A 22987-nucleotide genomic window follows, 5' to 3' on the forward strand; every position below is an offset into this window, starting at 1 on the left:
TTTTCAGTGCGTTCTTGTCCGTTCGTTTCTGATTTTCAGCTCGCTCTTCACAGGCCTTTCTGTTGTTCAGTGCGTTCTGTTAGTTCGTTCTGACCAGTTTTTAAGCCATGTTGCAGGTACGTGCTCGTCGTAGAGTTCGTGCTATGCGGGGGCTTGGTGCTGAGGTTCTTGCTCTGCCGCAAGCCTAGTCCATGAACAGGGTGGGGAGGAGTTCATGGACCAAGAATTGGTTGCTCCAGCGTGACCCATTCTCTCATATGCCTTTTCTGCGGGAGATCCAGGAGAATAATCCTGATGATTTCAGGAATTTTCTCCGGATGAGGGACCCCCTTTTTCACCATCTGTTGGCTTTGCTATATTATGAAGCAGGACACCTGCATGCGGCAAGCCATCACTCCAGAGCTGAGGCTAGTCACTACATTGCGGTACTTGGCGACGGGGAGAAGTCTACAGTACCTCAAGTTCTCTACAGGCATCTCCCCCCAGGCTCTGGAGATCATTATTCCAGAGACCTGTTCTGCCATCATACAGGTCCTGCAGAAGGACTATATTAGGGTAAGTTTTCTCCTTTAACATTGCATTCTATGTATTTAATGTATGCTAATGTTTTGTATTTCTTTCATCATTCCCTAATCACCATGATTGTAATATGCTGTAAATGTCCCCATTGTCCTCATGCATGCTGTAAGCTTTCAATGCTCCTTTTTTGTCCTTCATGCATATTTGCCTTCACTAACTTCCCCAGCATGCTATCCTGGGCCCATATACACCTAGCCTAGTCACTTAACAATGTATTTTGTCAGCTCCATTGTAGTGCTTAACCCTAAACACCCCCTAAAATGTGTCCAAATGTTACTGTTGTCCTTAAATTCAGGCAGAGTACCAGAGGATTTTTTGGGGGGTCCAAAACTCATTTATAACCCCCCCTAAAATGTTTCCAATGGGCCATCAGAGGGGGTGAGGAATCTGATAAGTGGACGTTATATTTTTGTCTTTAAATGTCTTTAAATGTCTTTAAATACTCCTTAAAGTGGTTGTAAACCCTCTATTTCAACTTCAGTTCATATATAATCTGCATAGAACAGGCAGCTGATCGCTGCCTGTGAAATGTCACTTACTGTAACAGTTTCCTCACAATTTGTCCTGCAATCTTTAATGATGTCAACGGTGCATGCCCAGTCTGTAGCGTCTTTAACGGCATGCTATGTGTGCCGTTTCACTATCCACAGCATGTCAGTTTATTTCCTTTCACTCTGAACGGCACAGGAAAGGAAGCCTCGCGATACTGTGCCCTCCATCTCACCTTCCTGGATAGAGGCTTGGTTTACACGCGACTGCAATCGTGCATGTGAGAGATTAACACAGGGAAGGAAAGGAAGGGCGGAAATGACATTAACACAAGAGCCAGCAATCAATAGTAAAGATGGCGCGGCTGATTCCCGGAAGAAGATAAAACTTATAAAAGCAGAAAAAGGTATTTCCAAACCTTGTTTTAGTGACATTTTGGCATGTAAGACTTCTATATACATTGCTGCATTATAATTTTTTTTAAAAAAAGGAAAAAAATCTGGGGTTTACTTCCTCTTTACAATAAATGTTATACTGATGTTGGCCAAGAATGTTTGTGTCTAATCTGCTTGCAATGTTATGTGCAAAAGTACTAATAATTTTTTTCTTTTTTGACTCCACAGTTTCCTTCAACGCCACAGGAATGGCAGACTGTGGCTTCCCAATTTGCTCATTGATGGGACTTTCCCAATTGCGGAGGGGCAGTCAATGGGAAGCAAGTCCATATCGTCCCACCACCCCACTCAGGGTCATACTATTTTAACTATAAGGGGTTTCATAATATTGTGTTGATGGCGGTGGTGTCGGCGACATACGAGTTTCTCTATGTGGACGTGGGGAAGAATGGACTGATGTCAGATGGTGGAGTCTTGGCCCAGACCGAGTTCTAACGACGTCTCTAGAGCGGTGGCTTGGGATTGCCACCTGCGGAAGAGAACGTGGAAGGACTCCCATTTGTTTTTATCGCTGATGAAGCATTTGGTCTGGGTGATCACCTGATGAGGCCATTCCCCCAGAGGACCCTCACCTCGGAGAAGAGGTTTTTTAATTACTGGCTGGCCAGAGTCAGGAGAGTCGTGGAGAATGCCTTTGGGATAATGGCCAGCCGGTTCCGCCTATTTCTTACGGCAATAAATATGGCAGAGTACAAACTTAACCACATAGTTCTAGCACGCTTCACAACTTTTTAAAGATAAATGCTCCTAATTATGTTGCCTCAGTTGGGCCTGAGGCCGGACTTCCAGAAACTACAATGATGGCCCTGGAAACTGTACGTCCTGGCTTGCCCCCCCCCCCAAAGCGCGCATGAAGTGCGTCAAAAATACGTTGATTATTTTACGGGTATGGGGGCCATTTCTATGTAATTATTTTAGATATAAAAAAAATTTGATCTGATCAAATCTTGATTTTGATTTACTGCTTGTGTTTCTTTTAGCTGTCTCCTAGGTTCTCCTAGTGCACTAGTGGTTTTTCCATTATTAAATAATACCCATTGTCACTGTAAACACCAACTTAATACAAAAACTGGTATTGGGCATTGAAAGAAGAAGCCACACATTGTTGAGTATAAAACCTTTTACTCCGTGCACATTCACATGTGCGTTGTAAAACGTATTATTTAAAAAAAAAAAAAAACATCTTATTTTTTTAAGTTTTACCTTGAAAATATTTTTTTAGTACATAAACAGACATGTTTCAAAACATAACATACACATACACAGGAACTTACAAAGTACAAAAGTACAAAGTACAAAACTGAAGGCAATATCAGACATTGTAGTGTCAAAAATTTGTTGATCTTGCCTTCATCAGATGGGGTGATGTCCCCCTGTAAAAGCCAAATTTTGAAGATGCACACAAATTGGGAGTCAAACTGGGGATTGCCCTCCCGATCCCATGCCTAATGTCAACATGTGCTATCTCCCATCATGGGGGATCAATGGACATGTTTTGGGGGTGCAACCACTTCCTCTCACCTACTTGAGTTAAGAGGGAGGGGTTGCACCCACAAAACGCGTTCATTGATATCCTCTAAAGGCAGATAGCACATGTTGACAAACTGTGTGCATCTTCAAAATTTGGCTTTTAAAATGCGTAAAAAAATCGTTCCCAAAAATAGAAAATGGTGTCATTTTGTTGTTCTTTAGATTCTTCCTAGTACATCAATCATGTTCTTCAGTTTTTATTCTATGCCATTTGTTTTTTGCTTGATGAGGTCTAAATCCTGACTAGAAAACATTATGCCCTGGATTAGGCTTTGTGCACTGTCACTCGTGAAATGAGGAGATTGTTCTTCCACAACATGCACATCACCTAAAAGAAAAAAACACACCATGTATTATAAATATGCAGGCATACATCTATTACCTGAATCTGTGGTGTCAGACACTCACCTGTTGTGGTGACAATCTCAACCACCTCTCCTTCCTTCACATCCTCAGGTCATGGTGTCCTCTGTTCCCCTTCTTCAGGAGATGGGGGTTTCTTAGTGTCCTCAGATGTCTGGAGTCCTTTCTCCCATATGAGAATGAAACAAAAGGTATACTTAGCACACAGATATTTGAGGCCAGAAATAGGAATATGAAACATTGCTTGGAAGTGGGGTACAATTATCTGTTTTGGAGTTCCAAGCTGAAGACATGATTTTTTTACCAAAGCTGGAATACTTACCTTTTTTGGACAAGTTTCACACATGGAGACACCCCAAGTATCCACTGGAGTACCTGTGTGGGACACCCTAAAAAGTTTGTTCTTGTGTCCCACACTAGTGCTCCTGAGTCCAGATGTGTAAACAGCTGCTGAGTGTGCTCTCCTTACATTACACTGAATCAAGTTTGCAAATCTTTCTAATTTCAAACACATCTAGACAACAATGTCCTAAACTTCTTTTAATACAAATTAGCATGACCAAATGTAGTTAACCCTGTATCTGCCCAATACATCGTATTTAGTTGGCAAATAAACAATGTTTCCTACGACCGATTACTGTGCCCATGAACATGAAAGTAGCCATTTTAAACTGTACAACAGTAAAGAAAAGCACATGGAGCAGCATGCAAGTAATAATAATAATCGGAACACACAACAACTACTTACTTTTTGAAAGCACTTTCCTGATTCTTCTGTACAGGTCTGACCAGCGTTTCCTCAATTGCTCCTTGGATCGTCGTACCCCAGAATTCCTGTGCAGACTCTTCACAACTTTAGTCATTATCTTGGACTCTCTCACATTTGGGTTTAGGTACAGTCCATACTTCCCATCATAGTCGGCCCTCTTCAAGATGTCCACCATCTCCACCATCTCTATAAAGTCCATATTTGAGGCCTTAAATCTCCTGCGGCATCTGGACGTTTCCGGCTCCGGGCTTTCCTCCTCGTTACTGCTATTACGCACCTGCTGTGTCTCCGCCATGTTTCTCTCCCACTGTGATGAAAGAGAAGGGGTGGGGAATATTCAAGAAAGAATGTCAGGAGTGGGCAACGCGGGCGGAGCTTCACGCATGCGCAGTGTATATAAAGCTAACATGCGTGTGTCATACGTATGATCAATGAGTGGAAGAAGCGCGAAACGTTATAACAAAGGTAACATTTTAACTTGGGACATCAGTGGCCTATAGTGATTCGAGATTGAGGCCTATATTGGGATAAGATTAGGAGAGTTTAACCTGATATTAGTGTTTTGGTCTTGTGTTTTGTCTTGCAGCAAATATGAAACAATTCAAAGACCCTCAATTCATGGGCCACTTCATAGACAGATACAGGGATATGAGAAATTTGCGGGAGGTTAAAAACCCCTTATATCAAAATAAATCAGCTAGGAAGGCATCGCTGGAGAAACTGCTGCAATTTGTGAAGACGCAGGTCCCTGACGCAGACATCGAGTTTGTGGATAAGAAAATTGGTAGCTTGAGAAGCACGTATAGGAAGGAGCTTGATAAGGTCCAGGCTTCCATTAAATCAGGAGCAGCGGCAAAGGATGTGTATGTACCCAGTCTGTGGTACTACAACAGAATCCGGTTTCTGGAAGACCAGATTGAAGCCAGGGAATCACTTTCTACGCTTCCATCAACCCTTCCCTCAACCCCAGCTGAGGCTTCTGAGGACCAACCTGGCCCTTCCATCCTGGAAGAAGCTGAGGAGCCCAGCTGGAGCCAGGTATAGTATTTTTTAACATATTTATTGTCCAAAAATTATTGTTGCTAAATAGATGTTATTATTGATAACAAATGAATGATTGAACAAAAAGTGTTTTACATATCAATAGACAGTAGGAGCCAAAAATGATTGGGACAAGAATGAAAAAAGCTGGGCTCAGAATGATAGTCTTTTCTATTTATTAACATTCAATTTGCAACAGTCATGAGCTGAAAATTGTGTGTGATTGATGAACCAAAAACTAAAACTATGTCCCTTTTTCATACACAGGAAGAGCTCAGCCAGGACGAGGCTTTGAAATGTGGCAGCCAGGAGGAGGCGGGGTAAGTGTCAGCCAGGAGGTGGCCAGGCCCAGTAGCCTCACCCAATCCCAGGTGCATCCCCTCCGCCTTACAACAAAAAGGGCCAGGAAGGGGAGTCACGTGGAGGAGGCAGCACTGGGTCTCATTAAGGACGCTAATGCGGCCCTGAAAACACCCGCCGACCCTGAAGAGGCCTATGGCTGCTTTGTAGCTGCAAAATTGCAGCAAATGGAGGAGGGCCAACGCTTCATTTATGAGAATATTATTTTTCAGGCCCTTCAGAAGGGGTTGAGGGGCCAAATTAGTGAGAATATGCACTTATGTGCGCTCGCCCATCCTCCTCCTTCTCCTCCTCCTCCTGCCACAAGTCCACCTCTAGAGCCACAGCCTCCAAGGAAGGATGCAGGGAAGGCTGCAGGGAAGCATGGAGGGAAGGCTGCAGGGAAGACAAGAAAGTGTTGGCCCTGGGTTCAGTCTAGTCTGACAGAAGACGCAGGCTGTTGTAGTACCACAGCCTGGGGACATATGTGTCATCTGCTGCTGTTCATGATCTCTGGGAGTCCTGGACCAGATCGTGCTCCCTATTATATGGACTTCTCAGGCTACCAATTTTTAATTACAAAGAGTTGATGTGTGCCCTGGGGTACAAAGGCTTCACAAATTCAAGCAGTTTCTCCAGCATTGCCTTCCTCTTTATTTTGTTATGAGCCAGAATAAATGGAGATTTTTTTATGTGTTTTTCTTCAAAAAGGACAGTTTGTTTGTGAGTAGGCAGGTACATTTTGAAAATACAATGTCAAATTAACAAGGGACAACAACCAACCTCCTTGAGCTTTAAAAATACAAGATAATAATGTTGTGAAAACTAGACACACAAAAAAAAAAAAAATATGGAGCTCACTAGAAAATAATTTAAAAATAATCAAAATAACAGGCGATATTGATTAAAAAAATAAATAAAAAAAAGATGACTATAAAAAATAATTCTAAACATTATTATGAAGATCTGGCTTTAAAAACAAAAAAGATAATTCAGGAGATCACGAGAAATAATAAAGAAATTGTGAGAACATCAGCAACAAAACAAATTCATTTTTCTAGCATTATAAAGAACAAAAGAATGCGCTGCATTAAAAGATCCAAAAATTTACAGTGTGATGAATGTGCTATCTCCATTATGAACACTCATTTTACCAGAATTCTGATTCTGAGCATGCGTGATTTTTTGCGTGTCCGAATTGCATACAGACGATCACATTTTCATATAGGAACTTTTCCCGACCGAAAAATAGAGAACATGCTCTCAGTCTTTTGCTGGCTGGAATTCTGCCAGCAAAAGACCGATGGAGCATACACATGGTCACATTTTCTGACAAAAAGCTGTCATCAGAGTTTTTCTGGCGGCATTTCCGATCGTGTGTATGCGGCATTAGTCTAAAACTCACATCCGTTAATTGCTTGGCAGTTTTTTGTTTGTGTCACACAGAGGGCATTTTGCTTCACTTCCTTACCTGGAGACAACAGGAAGTGAGAGAAAATTTCTTGAAAGGTAGGGAAATAAACCTCTTAGACATTTGTTAAAGGACCAGTAATTCTCATTAGAATATTTTTCCTAACCTACTGTTCTGGTAACAACTAAAAAAAATTGGATCTTCCTTCACTTTCTGCCCTGCTTACAGGGCTCCCCAATAGAGACATGGACAATAATAAAATATTGACTCTAATGCCATGTACACATGATCGGAAATAAAGCCAGCAAAAGACCGATGAGAGCTTTTGGTCAGAAAATGCGACCATGTGTATGCTCCATCGGACTTTTGCTGGCCGAATTGCAGTCAGCAAAAGACTGAGAGCATGTTTTTGCACTGATAGAAGGTTTTGGACATAGACAGGAGTTTAGTTAAGACGAATCTCCCTATCCTTAATAGTAACCAGATAAGACAAAACGAAAGTTGTGACACTTTCAAACGAATGGGATTTTTGTAGGAAGATAGTACGTCTATTACCCAGTAGGCATAAATGAGTAGAATATTTAAAAAATATGATTTTTATTTAAATTGTGATAAAAAGGGGGAATATACAAAGCAAATATATAAATATACAATAGTATGATCATCCAGTATTGTTGTTCAAGGTTCATTCGTGCCTGTCAGCCAACATGTTTTCGCAGAAAACTAATTGCTTCGTCAGGGCATAAATCGGCATCGCTGATTCATTTGAACTATATAGATAACAGATTAATAAATATACTACAATTATATGGTGGTCATACATGCTTACGTAATCATATACAATACAAAAATATTTAATCAAAACATTCAATCTGATAGTCTCACCTACTGGTGCAAGTTTAAAATTCAAAGCACACACCGCCATTGCCAGGCATCATCCACCGCACCAACTGGTGCAAAAAATCCAGGGGTGCCAGATCCCAACCGGATAGTACCAACAGAGGAACTGGACCACACAGTAGCAGGGCAAGAATCTAATATAGTATATGTGGGAAAAAGGAAAAGAAGAAAAGGCAAATAGAGCCAATAAATTCCTAATCCAAGGAATATATATATATATATATATATATATATGTATATATATATATATATATATATATATATATATATATAAAATTGATCTATGCAGTATGACAAGTGAAAAGACATTGTCACTAAAATTAAACTATTCATGTAAAGTTTAAATAGGTGTATTAAGGTTATGGCCATCTATACTAGAAAATCAATCTTGGTATAGGGGTAGGTAGCTATATCTGTATATGGGGTTATATTTGGTGTGTAATATAATTATGCATTAGACGCCTTCTGATCATGCACGGATAAGGCTAATCGCATGATCCCCTAGTGACTCCAGGCAGCTGTATGAGAAATGTCAGTATTGACTGAAATGCTGCATAAAGCTGATACGGATGCGCGCACATTAAGATCAGGGACGTCCGGACCGGAAGTGATGCCAGAGGTCATCTCTGACCTTCTCACTTCCGGTGGGACCACACAAAAGATGGCGGCGCCGGCGTGTTGTCTATCAGACACACTCGGCGCCGATCCATCTTTATCGGCAGGAGGAGAGTCTCTAAGTGAGGAGCTACGACTTCTAAGCCACTACAGGTAATTACTATGTTGGACCTTTCTGGCCATTTAGGAGGACATCTGATTTTTACTTGTGCACTGTTTGCCTCTAGTTGGGGGGAGGTTAATTTCTGTCTGTCATGGATTAAAAGATAATGGCCATTTACCTGGTAATCCTATAATGCCTGGCAGCTATGCTACTTTTTAGGACTTTTGGGGTCCTTATCAGTTACATGTAGCAATATATAGTGCTGTATGTCTCTATGAGGTCTATCAGCTTTATGCAGCATTTCAGTCAATACTTTTGCCTTTTCTTCTTTTCCTTTTTCCCACATATACTACAGTCCCTGACAAAAGTCTTGTCGCTTCTCTATTTTGTAGAAACCCCTGCTATTAACCTGACTTTTAATTAATCAATTGGTGTTAGATATAGCTCATATGAAAAGCTAAAGCCCCCCCAAATGATGTTTAATGCACTGAAATAAATTAGTTTCACTGAAAAAAGATTTATCATTTAATCAAGACAGACAGGTCAAATTTTGGCAAGACAAAAGTTTTGTCGCCTATACAGAAATTGAACAACTTTACTGAAAATCCAAAAATATGTCAGCAAATTAAGTAGTGGTGCTGTGAGATTCAAATTTAATATCTTGTATGACTTCCATGAGCTTGAAGGACAGCATCCATGCTGTTTGGCAAGGATTCATGCAATTTATTGATGAAGTCATCAATAATAGCAAAGAAAACAGTCTTGCATGCCTCCCAGAGTTCATCAATATTCTTTGGTTTAATCTTCCATGCTTCATCTTTCATCCTACACCACATATGATATACAACTCAATGATGTTCATGTCTGGTGACTGGGCTGGCCAATCCTGGAGCATCTTGATCTTCTTTGCCTTAAGGAACTTTGATTTGGAGATGGAAGTATGCGATGGAGCACCATCCTGCTGCAAAATTTGGCCTTTTTTATGGTTGGGAATATAAGAGGTAGCTAAGATTTCTTGGTATTTTAGACTATTGATGTTGCCTTCCACCCTGCAGATCCCTCGCACACCCCCATACTGGATGTAACCCCAGACCATGATTTTGCCTCCACCAAACTTCACTGTTTTCTGGGTAAATCTCTGCTCAATGCGGGTTCCAGTATGTCTCCTGCAATATTTGCGGCGACTGTGGTGTAATTCAACAGAAGATTCATCTGAAAAATCCACCTTCTGCCACTTTTCCAGAGTCCATCCTTTTAGCAGGCTGTGGCCCTTGGCAAATGCCACACAGTTTTTCAATCGTATTTTGTTTAGTGCTGGCTTATGGGCACTGATTCGACCATGGAGGCCATTTCGAGACAGAATCCGACAAACTGTTCTGGTTGGCACAGGGACTTCAGGTGACCAGGTCTCATGGAGCTCTGCTGCAGTGGAAAATGGGCTGGCCTTGGATTTTTGAGCCAACAAACGGTCCTCTTGAGCAGTTGTCTTGCGGGGTCGGCCTGACCAGGCCTTGTCCAAAACGTCTCCAGTCTCTTCAAATCTTTTTTTTATCCTCTGAACTTGACGCCGAGACACATTGAAGGTGTCTGCCACATCAGCAGTGGATCTGGTCTTCAGCCTCTTGATAATCAACACTTTAGTCTCCGGGTGAATCTTAGGCATGTTTGCAGAGGTCTAGTTGCAGTTGAGAAGGTCTAGTGTACTGGTGTTCTTTTTATACACACCTGAGACCTAATTGATCCATTATTAGTCACAGGTGAAGCTCATATAACAAGGCGACAACACTTATGTCTTGGCAAAAATTGACTCAATGGGCTTTACCAAGCTGTGAATATTAGAATACTTTTTGTCAGTTTCGTTTTGCACTGAAACATTATTACAAAAGCTGTTGGGTTTAAAATGACCCATTTCTTGTAACAAAATCTTGATTAGAAATAAATTTTAGTGGCACTTCAGGTCAATTCGTACACAAGCAACAAGACTTTTGTCAGGGACTGTATATTAGATTCTAGCCCTGCTACTGTGTGGTCCAGTTCCTCTGTTGGTACTATCCGGTTGGGATCTGGCACCCCTGGATTTTTTGCACCAGTTGGTGCGGTGGATGATGCCTGGCAATAGCGGTGTGTGCTTTGAATTTTAAACTTGCACCAGTAGGTGAGACTATCAGATTGAATGTTTTGTATAAATATTTTTGTATTGTATATGATTACGTAAGCATGTATGACCACCATATAATTGTAGTATATTTATTTATTTGTTATCTATATAGTTCAAATGAATCAGCGATACCGATTTATGCCCTGACGAAGCAATTAGTTTTCTGCAAAACATGTTGGCTGACAGGCACGAATGAACCTTGAACAACAATACTGGATGGTCACACTATTGTATATTTATATATTTGCTTTGTATATTCCCCCTTTTTATCACAATTTAAATAAAAATCATATTTTTTAAATATTCTACTCATTTATGCCTACTGGGTAATAGACGTACTATCTTCCTACAAAAATCCCATTCGTTTGAAAGTGTCACAACTTTCGTTTTGTCTTATCTGACTGAGAGCATGTTCTCAATTTTTCGGTCGGAAAAAGTTCCTATTAGAAAATGCGATCGTCTGTAGCAATTCCGATGCGCAAAATTCCCACGCATGCTCGGAAAATCAATTTACCGCATGCTCGGAAGCATTGAACTTAATTTTCTCAGCTCGTCATAGTGTTGTACGTCACTGCCTTTCTTGACGGTCGAAAGTTCAACAAACTTTTGTGTGACCGTGTGTATGCAAGCCAAGCTTGAGCGGAATTTCGACGGAAAACCCATCCAAGATTTTTCTGACGGAAAATCCGCTTGTGTTTCATACTGAGCACTGTTTTCATACTGAGCAACCCAAGGTTCAGGGGCTTTCAGGGCATTTGAGGAGAACGCAAATAATAAGATATAAGCAGGACCCTATGTCCTTTATTTGAGTGGAAAACATTGATTTCCAGCAAGTGGGTTTCAGTGGTTGATGATTGAATTGTGTAAAACACATTAATCTTTGTGTCCTCAGTTCTCCAACCTGCCAGCAAAAAATAGTACATTCACACTGCTCATGTTAGATATTTGAACATTAAACTTTAGGCTGGGTTCACATCTCCGTGTGGAGTGGCTCACAGCAGGGGTCCGGTGCATCCCTGTTCACCATTTCAGGTCCGATTTCAGTCCTAATTTTTGCATGAATTCGGACCTGAAACACACCAGTAGACGCACAGGACTCCTGTGCAATTCGTTTCGCAGCTGTCCCGGAGCTGGGTGAACTAGCTCCTTTGAGAGCCAGTCACAGGCTCCTGACATACGAATGGGATGCAGGAAAAGCCACATCCAATTCACAATAGTGTGAACTCAGCCTTAGGCTTTCATGAAGCTGGTATATTGTAAATGGAAATGTTAATTGATAGACCTATAAAATTTTCACACTGGGACATCTAGTAACCTGATTGAAAGACTGACGACATTGAAAATGATGTAATGTATGTTTAATTCACAGATTCACACTTGTGCTTTTGAGTGTGGTTGTATAATATTATATAGTATGTAGGTAAAGTAAAATATAATTTTTAATTTATAGGACGTTGGTCTCCTCGTGAACCTCCTTCTCCAGAAGCTCAGCTGTCTCCTGATGAAGAATTTACCTCAGAGGGTCAATATTTTCCTGAAACACAAACTTCTGCTGAGCAAAAGCTAGAAGCTACTGAAGAAGAATGGACTGACTTTAAAGAACAGCTGGCTGTGAAAGTTAAAGAGGAATTTACTGAGAGTACATCGGAGTTACAGACTGAAGAAGACATTCATCATGATTCAGAAACATTGGGACAGCGTTTGAGTGAGAGCACTTTTAAAGGTGAAGGTTTTCCAGATATATGCCATCTCCTTTATCAAAGCCAGGAGGCCTTTCATCGCTCAGTGAGACGACAGTTGCATGCTGTTCGCCAAGAACTTAGAGAATTTCGACGAGATCACATTGAAAAAATGGACCTGTTACTAAATATTCAAAAGGAACACATTGCAATAGAAGAGCAAAGGAATCAGATTCTTTCACAGTTGGTAAGCACTGTGAATCATTTAGCAACAAATGTAGGTATTTCTGATATAACAAAAGAAACAACAAATACACAGCCTCAAGTAATTCCTAGCTCTAATTACACAGCAAAATACTTTTCCACAAGAATAGCTCCATCTGATTCACACTTACCACATCACACAACTAGTCAGATAAATAAAGATGCAAGTAGAAAGTGTAGAAAAAAGAGGGAGCTTCATGATGGAACACCAACCCATAAGAAAAAATAAAATGTATTTTTTTAAATTACTCTCTAGTTGCTTTTATATTGACTTTTTTATGTCTGCTCAGGGGTATTCAAAATATATACTGTAAATGATGTAGGAGAGATTAAAGAATTAAAAACATATTTGTACTCATTGTAATCAGTTTAATCTATCAACATAAATGGTTTTGTTAGCAGGGCCTGATTTCTGCATAGCCAACACAGGTCAGAGCCTAGGGTGGCAGATTTGCCATAGGCGACACAGCCACCCACTTTTTATAGCCTACTTTAATCATATGTTGCGGTTTAAAATGAAATGTTCCAGGTTATTTCCCTGTCTTCCAGTGACCAGTCTGACAGAGCCCTCAAGGGCTGACCCTTAAATGTGTGTGCATTACAGATGTACTAAGCTTAGTCACTCAGGGCTCATACTGCAGGAGCCAATCACTAGAACAGTGGTTTGTCTAGTCTTATGGATATACAGTATCTCACAAAAATGAGTACACCCCTCACATTTTTGTAAATATTTTGTTATATCTTTTCATGTGACAACACTGAAGAAATGACCCTTTCTACCTCTGGGTCACTAAGGACGACATGATCTGCAGCCACCTCCTCCCAGCCATGTACAAGTCCATGTGTTTCTTGGGACTGTAAATGATCCCTTAAAGACTGCTGCTGATGCTGAATGCCAGGCTCCACCACCATACTGACACAATCCTCCTCCTCCTCCTCTTCCTGTGTGATCGGCTGGCACGCAGGGACACTGTCTGGATAAAGGGGGCCTTGAGAGCTAAGGAAGTCCTCCTCTTCCTGCCTCTGTTCTGCCTCAAGTGCCCTGTCCATTATTCCACACAGCGTGTGCTCCAACAGGTGGACAAGGGGGACAGTGTCACTGATGCATGCACTGTCACTGCTCACCATCCTCGTGGCCTCCTAAAATGGTGACAGGACAGTGCATGCATCCCTGATCATGACCCACTGGCGTAGGGAAAAAAAACAAGCTCCCGTGACCCTGTTCTGGTGCCATAGTCACACAGGTACTAATTGATGGCCCTCTGCTGTGTGTGCAGCTGCTGCAGCATGGCCAATGTTGAGTTCCACCTAGTGGGCATGTCACAGATTAGGCGGTTCTTGGGCAGGTTAAATTCCTTTTGGAGGTTTGCCAGCCGAGCACTGGCATTATATGACCGGCAGAAATGCACACAGACTTTCCTGGCCTGCCTCAGGACATCCTGTAAGCCCGGGTACCTGCCCAAGAACCGCTGCACCACCAAGTTAAGGACGTGAGCCAAACAGGGCACATGGGTCATTTGTCCCTGTTGGAGGGCGGAGAGGAGGTTGGTGCCATTGTCGTAAACCACCATTCCTGCCTTAAGTTGGCATGGCGTCAACCACCTCTGAACCTGCCCCTGCAGAGCTGACAGAACCTCTGCCCCAGTGTGGCTCCTGTCCCCCAAGCACACCAACTCAAGCACCGCGTGGCATCTTTTGGCCTGCGTACTTGTGTAACCCCTTGAACACCTATGGAGCACCGATGGTTCCGAGGACAAAGCACAGGAAGAGGCCATGGAGGAAGAAGAGGAGAGGGTGAAAGAGAGAGGTGTGTCAGAATCACTAGTAGTGGCATCTTGAAGGCGTGGTGGCGGAACAACCTCCAACACTATTGCCCCTTGTCCTGCATCCTTCCCAGCTGCCAGAAGAGTCACCCAATGCGCCGTGAAACTTAGGTATCGTCCCTGACCATGCCTGCTGGACCATGAGTCAGCGGTAATATGCACCTTACCGCTGACCGCCCTGTCCAGCGAGGCCAAGACATTGCCTTCCACATGCCGGTAGAGAGCCGGAATCGCCTTCCGTGAGAAAAAGTGGTGTTTGGGAACCTGCCACTGAGGAACCGCACATTCCACAAACTCACGGAAGGGGGCAGAGTCTACCAACTGAACTGGTAGCAGCTGAAGTGCTTGCAATTTTGCCAAGCTAGCATTCAACCGCTGGGCATGTGGATGGCTGGGAGCGAACTTCTTTTTGCAGTGCAGCAGCTGGGGCAGGGAAATTTGCCTGGTACAATCTGACATCGGTGTACCGATAGCAGATTGCCCGCAAGTACTTGGCTGTGACACACCTAATTCTACACCTTCATTCCTCTCAGTGCAGGTCTCAGAGAGGACTGAAGGTATTGTGGGGTTGGAGATCCCAGCTGATGAGGAGTAAGGAGAGGTCCTCTTTGTTTTTTGGTGTGGGTCTTTTAGGTACGCTTGCCAACGAACTGCATGGCAGGTCAACATATGTCTGGTCAAGCATGTGGTGCCCAAGCGGGAGATGTTTTGGCCATGCGAGATATGCTTGAGACATATGTTGCAAATAGCAGCGGTGCCACCTGATGCACTCGTCTCAAAAAAGGCCCACACCAAAGAACTTTTGGAATAACGTGCAGAGACAGCAGCGCCCTGCACATGCGGAGCTTTGAGGTGAGATGCAGTCAGTGTGCTGCCCTTAGGCTGGCCCCTGGAGGGCATCCTGCCTTGTCGGTGATGTGCCTCCTCCTCCTCCTCTCTCCACCCACGTTGAGTCAGTGACCTCATCATCCCCTCCCTCCTCATCACTGGAGCAAACCTGGCAGTATGCTGCAGCAGGGAGAACATGACTGCCAGATTGCTGTCCTTCTTGGGCACCCCCTCTGTCTGTGCTCACGTTACTGCCTTCATCTAGCTCAGTATCATCATCAGAGCTTTCTAAACGCTGGGCATGCTCCTGGAGCATAGAAAAAGGGGACACAAGAAGGGGAGGAAGAAGGAATGCTGCTCACCCCTATTGATCAGAGCAAGAAAGGAAAGAGGGTTTCCCCAGATGGGGTTTTTAGGCAGCAAAATTAAAGTATTAAACCAATGTTTGTAAAAAAGATTTATATTTTATTGTACAAAAGTTGCTTCAACACAACGGTTAAAAAATGAGCTCCAATATAGAGTGTTTTACAAGTCTCGTGACAGCCAACACATATGATGCAGACATATTTTCATAACAACATTGTATGTATATTATCAGTATCACAGAAATGGACTGACGCGTTTCGACCTATATATTCCAGGTCTTCTTCAGAGGTCAATCTGCTAGACATATACAACAAAAGTACATATATCAGGATTTGATTACATGTATTTCAGAGAAGGTATACCATATTCTATATGACATAATTACCCAATAGTGCGTGTCCTAAGACGAAAAGCTTCCTATAAAGCGGTCCCCTTAAAATCAAAAATTGGCTGCTCACTTTTCCCCCGGAGGTCCTATGACACCTCCACCGGCGCAGCCTCCAATACCAGGGCAAAATCCCAAAGATGTGGCTTACGAGAGGTCACACTAGAAATCGCCCCCCATATGTATGCCCGGACCACACGACCGGTCAGGAGGAAGGCGACACCTGCAGCAAAAACCCAGGAAGGAAACACATTTAGGAATCACATGCATTATATGCACTCAAACATTGAGTTTAAGAAGCATTTGCTTGATAAAAAGGTAGCATAGGTTTGTGTTTATACCTCATGCACAGGCTATGGCCTTGTTATATTAGGTATGTGTATATATATATATATATATATATATAGAGAGAGAGAGAGAGAGAGAGAGAGAGAGAGAGAGAGAGAGAATACTGGTGCATAAACTGTGCATGAGAGTAGTTAAAAAACTCAAGTTGAAACATAAGAACATACCCAGATGGTGTACAAAAATTGGTTTATAACACTGCTGGAATGTGACGCTATAAAGACAAAGTGTAGAGATGGTGACAAGTGTTGTTGGCTCAGGAGTGAAAACAACAATTAGCAGTGAATGCCATAGTGTCGGCAGCAAACGTGTGTAAAATGTGAGCATGCAAGGAGTGTCATGCAGAAACAAAAAATATAGAAACAGTGGTAAAAATAAAATAAGAATAGGGAAACTAGTGAGAAGGTGCCCACTGTGGAAGATAACAGATAATTTTAGATACCTAGTAACGGTGTGATAATAAATGTGAAGTCGCACTGTGTTGCCCTGTGTGCTTACACTCAATTGTGACCTAACCCGGGATTGGCCACAGGATTGAATCGGGCTCAGTAGACGCCCGTCCAAATGGAGTTTAGCAAATCTGAAAGTATATAAAGGTATTGTATACAAAAAGGCGTCTATTGTATATATATGATCAGTATAGTAAACCGATCATTCCATATAGGACAACATCAGTGCGGGAGCACATTGTGAATAGGAGTACTTACAGGGTGAAGCTGCAGGAAAATCCACCAACCAGACAGAGAAATTGTCAGTGTTGTGTGTTTGAGAAGATATATATACCCTTATTTCTAGGCGTGTATCCAGCGGGAGCTGATTTGTCGCAGGTGTAAGCACCTCCCCCTAATCTTGGGACCGATCCATGGGGCCGCGCTGGGGGGCATGGCAGCCAAACGGCAGCCTTGTGTGGCCCCCCCGGCGTTCAGGGAGAGCCGGAGCTCCGTCACTGATGTCATTGCCGTCGTAATCACGTGACGCGTCCGCATCACGTGGCACACGCGGGGCCCCGCGAATACGCAGTGAGCGGAAGCGTCCGAGGATGTCCCCGAACGCCGCCGGCAAGGGAGGAAGAATCCCCAATGTGGTAGCCAGGGCCAGCCTGGGTGTCCAATGGGGAAGGGGGGAGGAGGAGCCAGCTATACAGGCGGCCCTCCCCCCCCTTGCCGGGAAGGCACATCAAAGGGAAGGGAAACCCTGGCTCAGAGGTCACAGCAGCAGAGTGGTGACATCTCACACGGGGAGGGGCAAGCAAAACACAAGGGAGAAGGATGGCACAATCATCATACATGTTCGCTTCGTCAATGGGATGACGAAGGGAAGGGTTTCCCTTCCCTTTGATGTGCCTTCCCGGCAAGGGGGGGGAGGGCCGCCTGTATGGCTGGCTCCTCCTCCCCCCTTCCCCATTGGACACCCAGGCTGGCCCTGGCTACCACATTGGGGATTCTTCCTCCCTTGCCGGCGGCGTTCGGCGACATCCTCGGACGCTTCCGCTCACTGCGCATGCGCGGGGCCCCGCGCGTGCCACGTGATGCGGACGCGTCACGTGATTACGACGGCGATGACGTCAGTGACGGAGCTCCGGCTCTCCCCGAACGCCGGGGGGCCACACAAGGCTGCCGTTTGGCTGCCATGCCCCCCAGCACGGCCCCATGGATCGGTCCCAAGATTAGGGGGAGGCGCTTACACCTGCGACGAATCAGCTCCCGCTGGATACACGCCTAGAAATAAGGGTATATATATCTTCTCAAACACACAACACTGGCAATTTCTCTGTCTGGTTGGTGGATTTTCCTGCAGCTTCACCCTGTAAGTACTCCTATTCACAATGTGCTCCCGCACTGATGTTGTCCTATATGGAATGATCGGTTTACTATACTGATCATATATATACAATAGATGCCTTTTTGTATACAATACCTTTATACTTTATATACTTTCAGATTTGCTAAACTCCATTTGGACAGGTGTCTACTGAGCCAGATTCAATCCTGTGGCCAATCCCGGGTTAGGTCACAATTGAGTGTAAGCACACAGGGCAACACAGTGCAGCTTCACATTTATTATCACACCGTTACTAGGTAATATATCTAAAATGATCTGTTATCTTCCATAGTGGGCACCTTCTCACTAGTTTCCCTATTCTTATTTTATTTTTACCACTGTTTCTATATTTTTTGTTTCTGCATGACACTCCTTGCATGCTCACATTTTACACACGTTTGCTGTCGACACTATGGCATTCACTGCTAATTGTTGTTTTCACTCCTGAGCCAACAACACTTGTCACCATCTCTACACTTTGTCTTTATAGCGTCACATTCCACCAGTGTTATAAACCAATTTTTGTACACCATCTGGGTATGTTCTTATGTTTCAACTTGAGTTTTTTAACTACTCTCATGCACGGTTTATGCACCAATATTCTCTCTCTATATATATATATACATACCTAATATAACAAGGCCATAGCCTGTGCATGAGGTATATACACAGACCTATGCTACCTTTTTATCAAGCAAATACTTCTTAAACTCAATGTTTGAGTGCATATAATGCATGTGATTCCTAAATGTGTTTCCTTCCTGGGTTTTTGCTGCAGGTGTCGCCTTCCTCCTGACCGGTCGTGTGGTCCGGGCATACATTTGGGGGGCGATTTCTAGTGTGACCTCTCGTAAGCCACAGCTTTGGGATTTTGCCCTGGTATTGGAGGCTGCGCCGGTGGAGGTGTCATAGGACCTCCGGGGGAAAAGTGAGCAGGCAATTTTTGATTTTAAGGGGACCTCTTTATAGGAAGCTTTTCGTCTTAGGACACGCACTATTGGGTAATTATGTTATATAGAGTATGGTATACCTTCTCTGAAATACATGTAATCAAATCCTGATATATGTACTTTTGTTGTATATTTCTAGCAGATTGACCTCTGAAGAAGACCTGGAATATATAGGTCGAAACGCGTCAGATCCATTTTTGTGATACTGATAATATACATACAATGTTGTTATGAAAATATATCTGCTTCATATGTGTTGGCTGTCACGAGACTTGTAAAACACTCTATATTGGAGCTCATTTTTTAACCGTTGTGTTGAAGCAACTTTTGTACAATAAAATATAAATCCTTTTTACAAACATTGGTTTAATACTTTAATTTTGCTGCCTAAAAACCCCATCTGGGGAAACCCTCTTTCCTTTATCCTCCTGGAGCATGTACACAACACTGTGGTCAAACAGTTCAAGGGACTCCTCAGGAGGACATGGTGGGGCTAGGGAAGGAGTCACTGATGCCATTGAGCCGAGGGAAGAGGCCGGGTTGGCAGCTGCTTTGCCAGACAAAGTACCCTGAGCATGGGTGGGAGAGGATGAGGACGGCTTGGTCATCCACTCGACCAAGTCTTCCGCATGTTGCGGCTCAACACGGCCAGCTGCCAAAAAAAAAGGCCAAGCGTGTCCCACAGCCACGTGCTGATGAGGATGCACCGTCTCCATGACCAGCACTGTTGCCTCTAGACACAGAGCCTGCTTGCCCTTTTTTATTGGCTTCTGACTGTCTACCTCTCCTTGTTGGCCGTCCAGACATACTAATGGCCTGCAGTGAGATGTAGCTGCACTAAGCTGGGATATATATATATATATATATACTGATACTGCAGCTAGCTAGTCTGTAGTATTATTAGTATGAGAACACCACCAATCTTCTACAGGTAGCTTTAGCTGAACACTGTGCAGAGGTCACACTACACTAACTTGTAGCTTTAGCTGAACACTGTGCAGAGGTCGCACTACACTAACTTGTAGCTTTAGCTGAACGCTGTGCAGAGGTCGCACTACACTAACTTGTAGCTTTAGATGAACACTGTGCAGAGGACGCACTACACTAACGTTAAAATAATGTAGCTGCCTGCGGTAGTGATATGATCAGGAAAACACCACCAACCTTCTACAGGTAGCTTTAGCTGAACACTGTGCAGAGGTCGCATTACACTAATGTGTAAATAATGTAGCTGCCTGCGGTAGTGATAGGATCAGGAAAACAACACCAACCTTCTACAGGTAGCTTTAGCTGAACACTGTGCAGAGGTCGCATTACACTAATGTGTAAATAATGTAGCTGCCTGCGGTAGTGATAGGATCAGGAAAACAACACCAACCTTCTACAGGTAGCTTTAGCTGAACACTGTGCAGAGGTCGCACTACACTAACTTGTAGCTTTAGCTGAACACTATGCAGAGGTCGCACTACACTAACGTGTAAATAATGTAGCTGCCTGCGGTAGTGATAGGATCAGGAAAACACCACCAACCTTCTACAGGTAGCTTTAGCTGAACACTGTGCAGAGGTCGCACTACACTAACTTGCAGCTTTAGCTGAACACTATGCAGAGGTCGCACTACATTAACTTGTAGCTTTAGCTGAACACTGTGCAGAGGTCGCACTACACTAACTTGTAGCATTAGCTGAACACTATGCAGAGGTCGCACTACATTAACTTGTAGCTTTAGCTGAAAACTGTGCAGAGGTCGCACTACACTAACTTGGAGCTTTAGCTGAACACTGTGCAGAGGTCGCATTACACTAACTTGTAGCTTTAGCTGAACACTGTGCAGAGGACGCACTACACTAATGTTTAAATAATGTAGCTGCCTGCGGTAGTGATAGGATCAGACAAACACCACCAACCTTCTACAGGTAGCTTTAGCTGAACACTGTGCAGAGGTCACACTACACTAACGTGCAAATAATGTAGCTGCCTGCGGTAGTGATAGGATCAGGAAAACACCACCAAACTTCTACAGGTAGCTTTAGCTGAACACTGTGCAGAGGTCGCACTACACTAACTTGTAGCTTTAGCTTAACACTATGCAGAGGTCGCACTACACTAACTTGTAGCTTTAGCTGAACACTGTGCAGAGGTCGCACTACACAAACTTGCAGCTTTAGCTGAACACTGTGCAGAGGTCGCATTACACTAACTTGTAGCTTTTAGCTAAACACTGTGCAGAGGACGCACTACACTAACGTGGAAATAATGTAGCTGCCTGCGGTAGTGATACGATCAGGAAAACACCACCAACCTTCTACAGGTAGCTTTAGCTGAACACTGTGCAGAGGTCGCACTACACTAACTTGTAGTTTTAGCTTAACACTATGCAGAGGTCGCACTACACTAACTTGTAGCTTTAGCTGAACACTGTGCAGAGGTCGCACTACACAAACTTGCAGCTTTAGCTGAACACTGTGCAGAGGTCGCATTACACTAACTTGTAACTTTTAGCTAAACACTGTGCAGAGGACGCACTACACTAACGTGGAAATAATGTAGCTGCCTGCGGTAGTGATACGATCAGGAAAACATCACCAACCTTCTACAGGTAGCTTTAGCTGAACACTGTGCAGAGGTTGCACTACACTAAATTGTAGCTTTAGCTTAACACTATGCAGAGGTCGCACTACACTAACTTGTAGCTTTAGCTGAACACTGTGCAGAGGTCGCACTACACAAACTTGCAGCTTTAGCTGAACACTGTGCAGAGGTCGCATTACACTAACTTGTAGCTTTTAGCTAAACACTGTGCAGAGGACGCACTACACTAACGTGGAAATAATGTAGCTGCCTGCGGTAGTGATACGATCAGGAAAACACCACCAACCTTCTACAGGTAGCTTTAGCTGAACACTGTGCAGAGGTCGCACTACACTAAATTGTAGCTTTAGCTGAACACTGTGCAGAGGTCGCACTACACTCACTTGTAGCTTTAGCTGACCACTGTGCAGAGGTCGCACTACACTAACTTGTACCTTTAGCTGAACGCTGTGCAGAGGACGCACTACACTAACATTTAAATAATGTAGCTGCCTGCAGTAGTGATAGGATTAGGAAAACACCACTAACCTTCTACAGGTAGCTTTAGCTGAACAATGTGCAGAGGTCGCACTACACTACCGTGTAAATAATGCAGCTGCCTGCGATATTGATAGGTTCAGGAAAACACCACCAACCTTCTACAGGTAGCTTTAGCTGAACGCTGTGCAGAGGTCGCACTACACTAACGTTTAAATAATGTAGCTGCCTGTGGTAGTGATAGGATCAGGAAAACAACACCAACCTTCTACAGGTAGCTTTAGCTGAACACTATGCAGAGGTCGCACTACACTAACTTGTAGCTTTAGCTGAACACTGTGCAGAGGTCGCACTACACTAACTTGACGCTTTAGCTGAACACTGTGCAGAGGTCACTCTACACTAACGTGTAAATAATGTAGCTGCCTGCGGTAGTGATAAGATCAGGAAAACAACACCAACCTTCTACAGGTAGGTTTAGCTGAACACTGTGCAGAGGTCGCACTACACTAACTTGTAGCTTTAGCTGAACACTGCAGAGGTCGCACTACACTAACTTGTAGCTTTAGCAGAACACTGTGCAGAGGTCGCACTACACTAACTTGGAGCTTTAGCTGAACACTGTGCAGAGGTCGCACTACACTAATGTGTAAATAATGTCCCTGCCTGCGGTAGTGATAGGATCAGGAAAACAACACCAACCTT

General features: G+C 43.5%; 1 protein-coding gene across 2 annotated transcripts in view; it reads left to right on the forward strand.

Annotated features, from left to right (window-relative positions):
- The window catches only part of LOC141116418 (uncharacterized), a 40404-nt gene extending 27389 nt beyond the window's left edge, over positions 1 to 13015 (forward strand). For both annotated transcript variants that reach the window (XR_012237033.1, XM_073608673.1), the window contains one exon: positions 12203 to 13015. Coding sequence is in view for 1 of the 2 variants with exons in the window: in XM_073608673.1 (XP_073464774.1) it covers positions 12203 to 12924 (722 nt within the window). In the remaining variant the exon portion in view is untranslated. The remainder of the gene's footprint in view (positions 1 to 12202) is intronic.
- Positions 13016 to 22987: the final 9972 nt, after the last annotated feature.

Source organism: Aquarana catesbeiana, linkage group LG13, assembly GCF_042186555.1.
Source record: "Aquarana catesbeiana isolate 2022-GZ linkage group LG13, ASM4218655v1, whole genome shotgun sequence".
NCBI classification, from domain to species: Eukaryota; Metazoa; Chordata; class Amphibia; order Anura; family Ranidae; genus Aquarana; species Aquarana catesbeiana.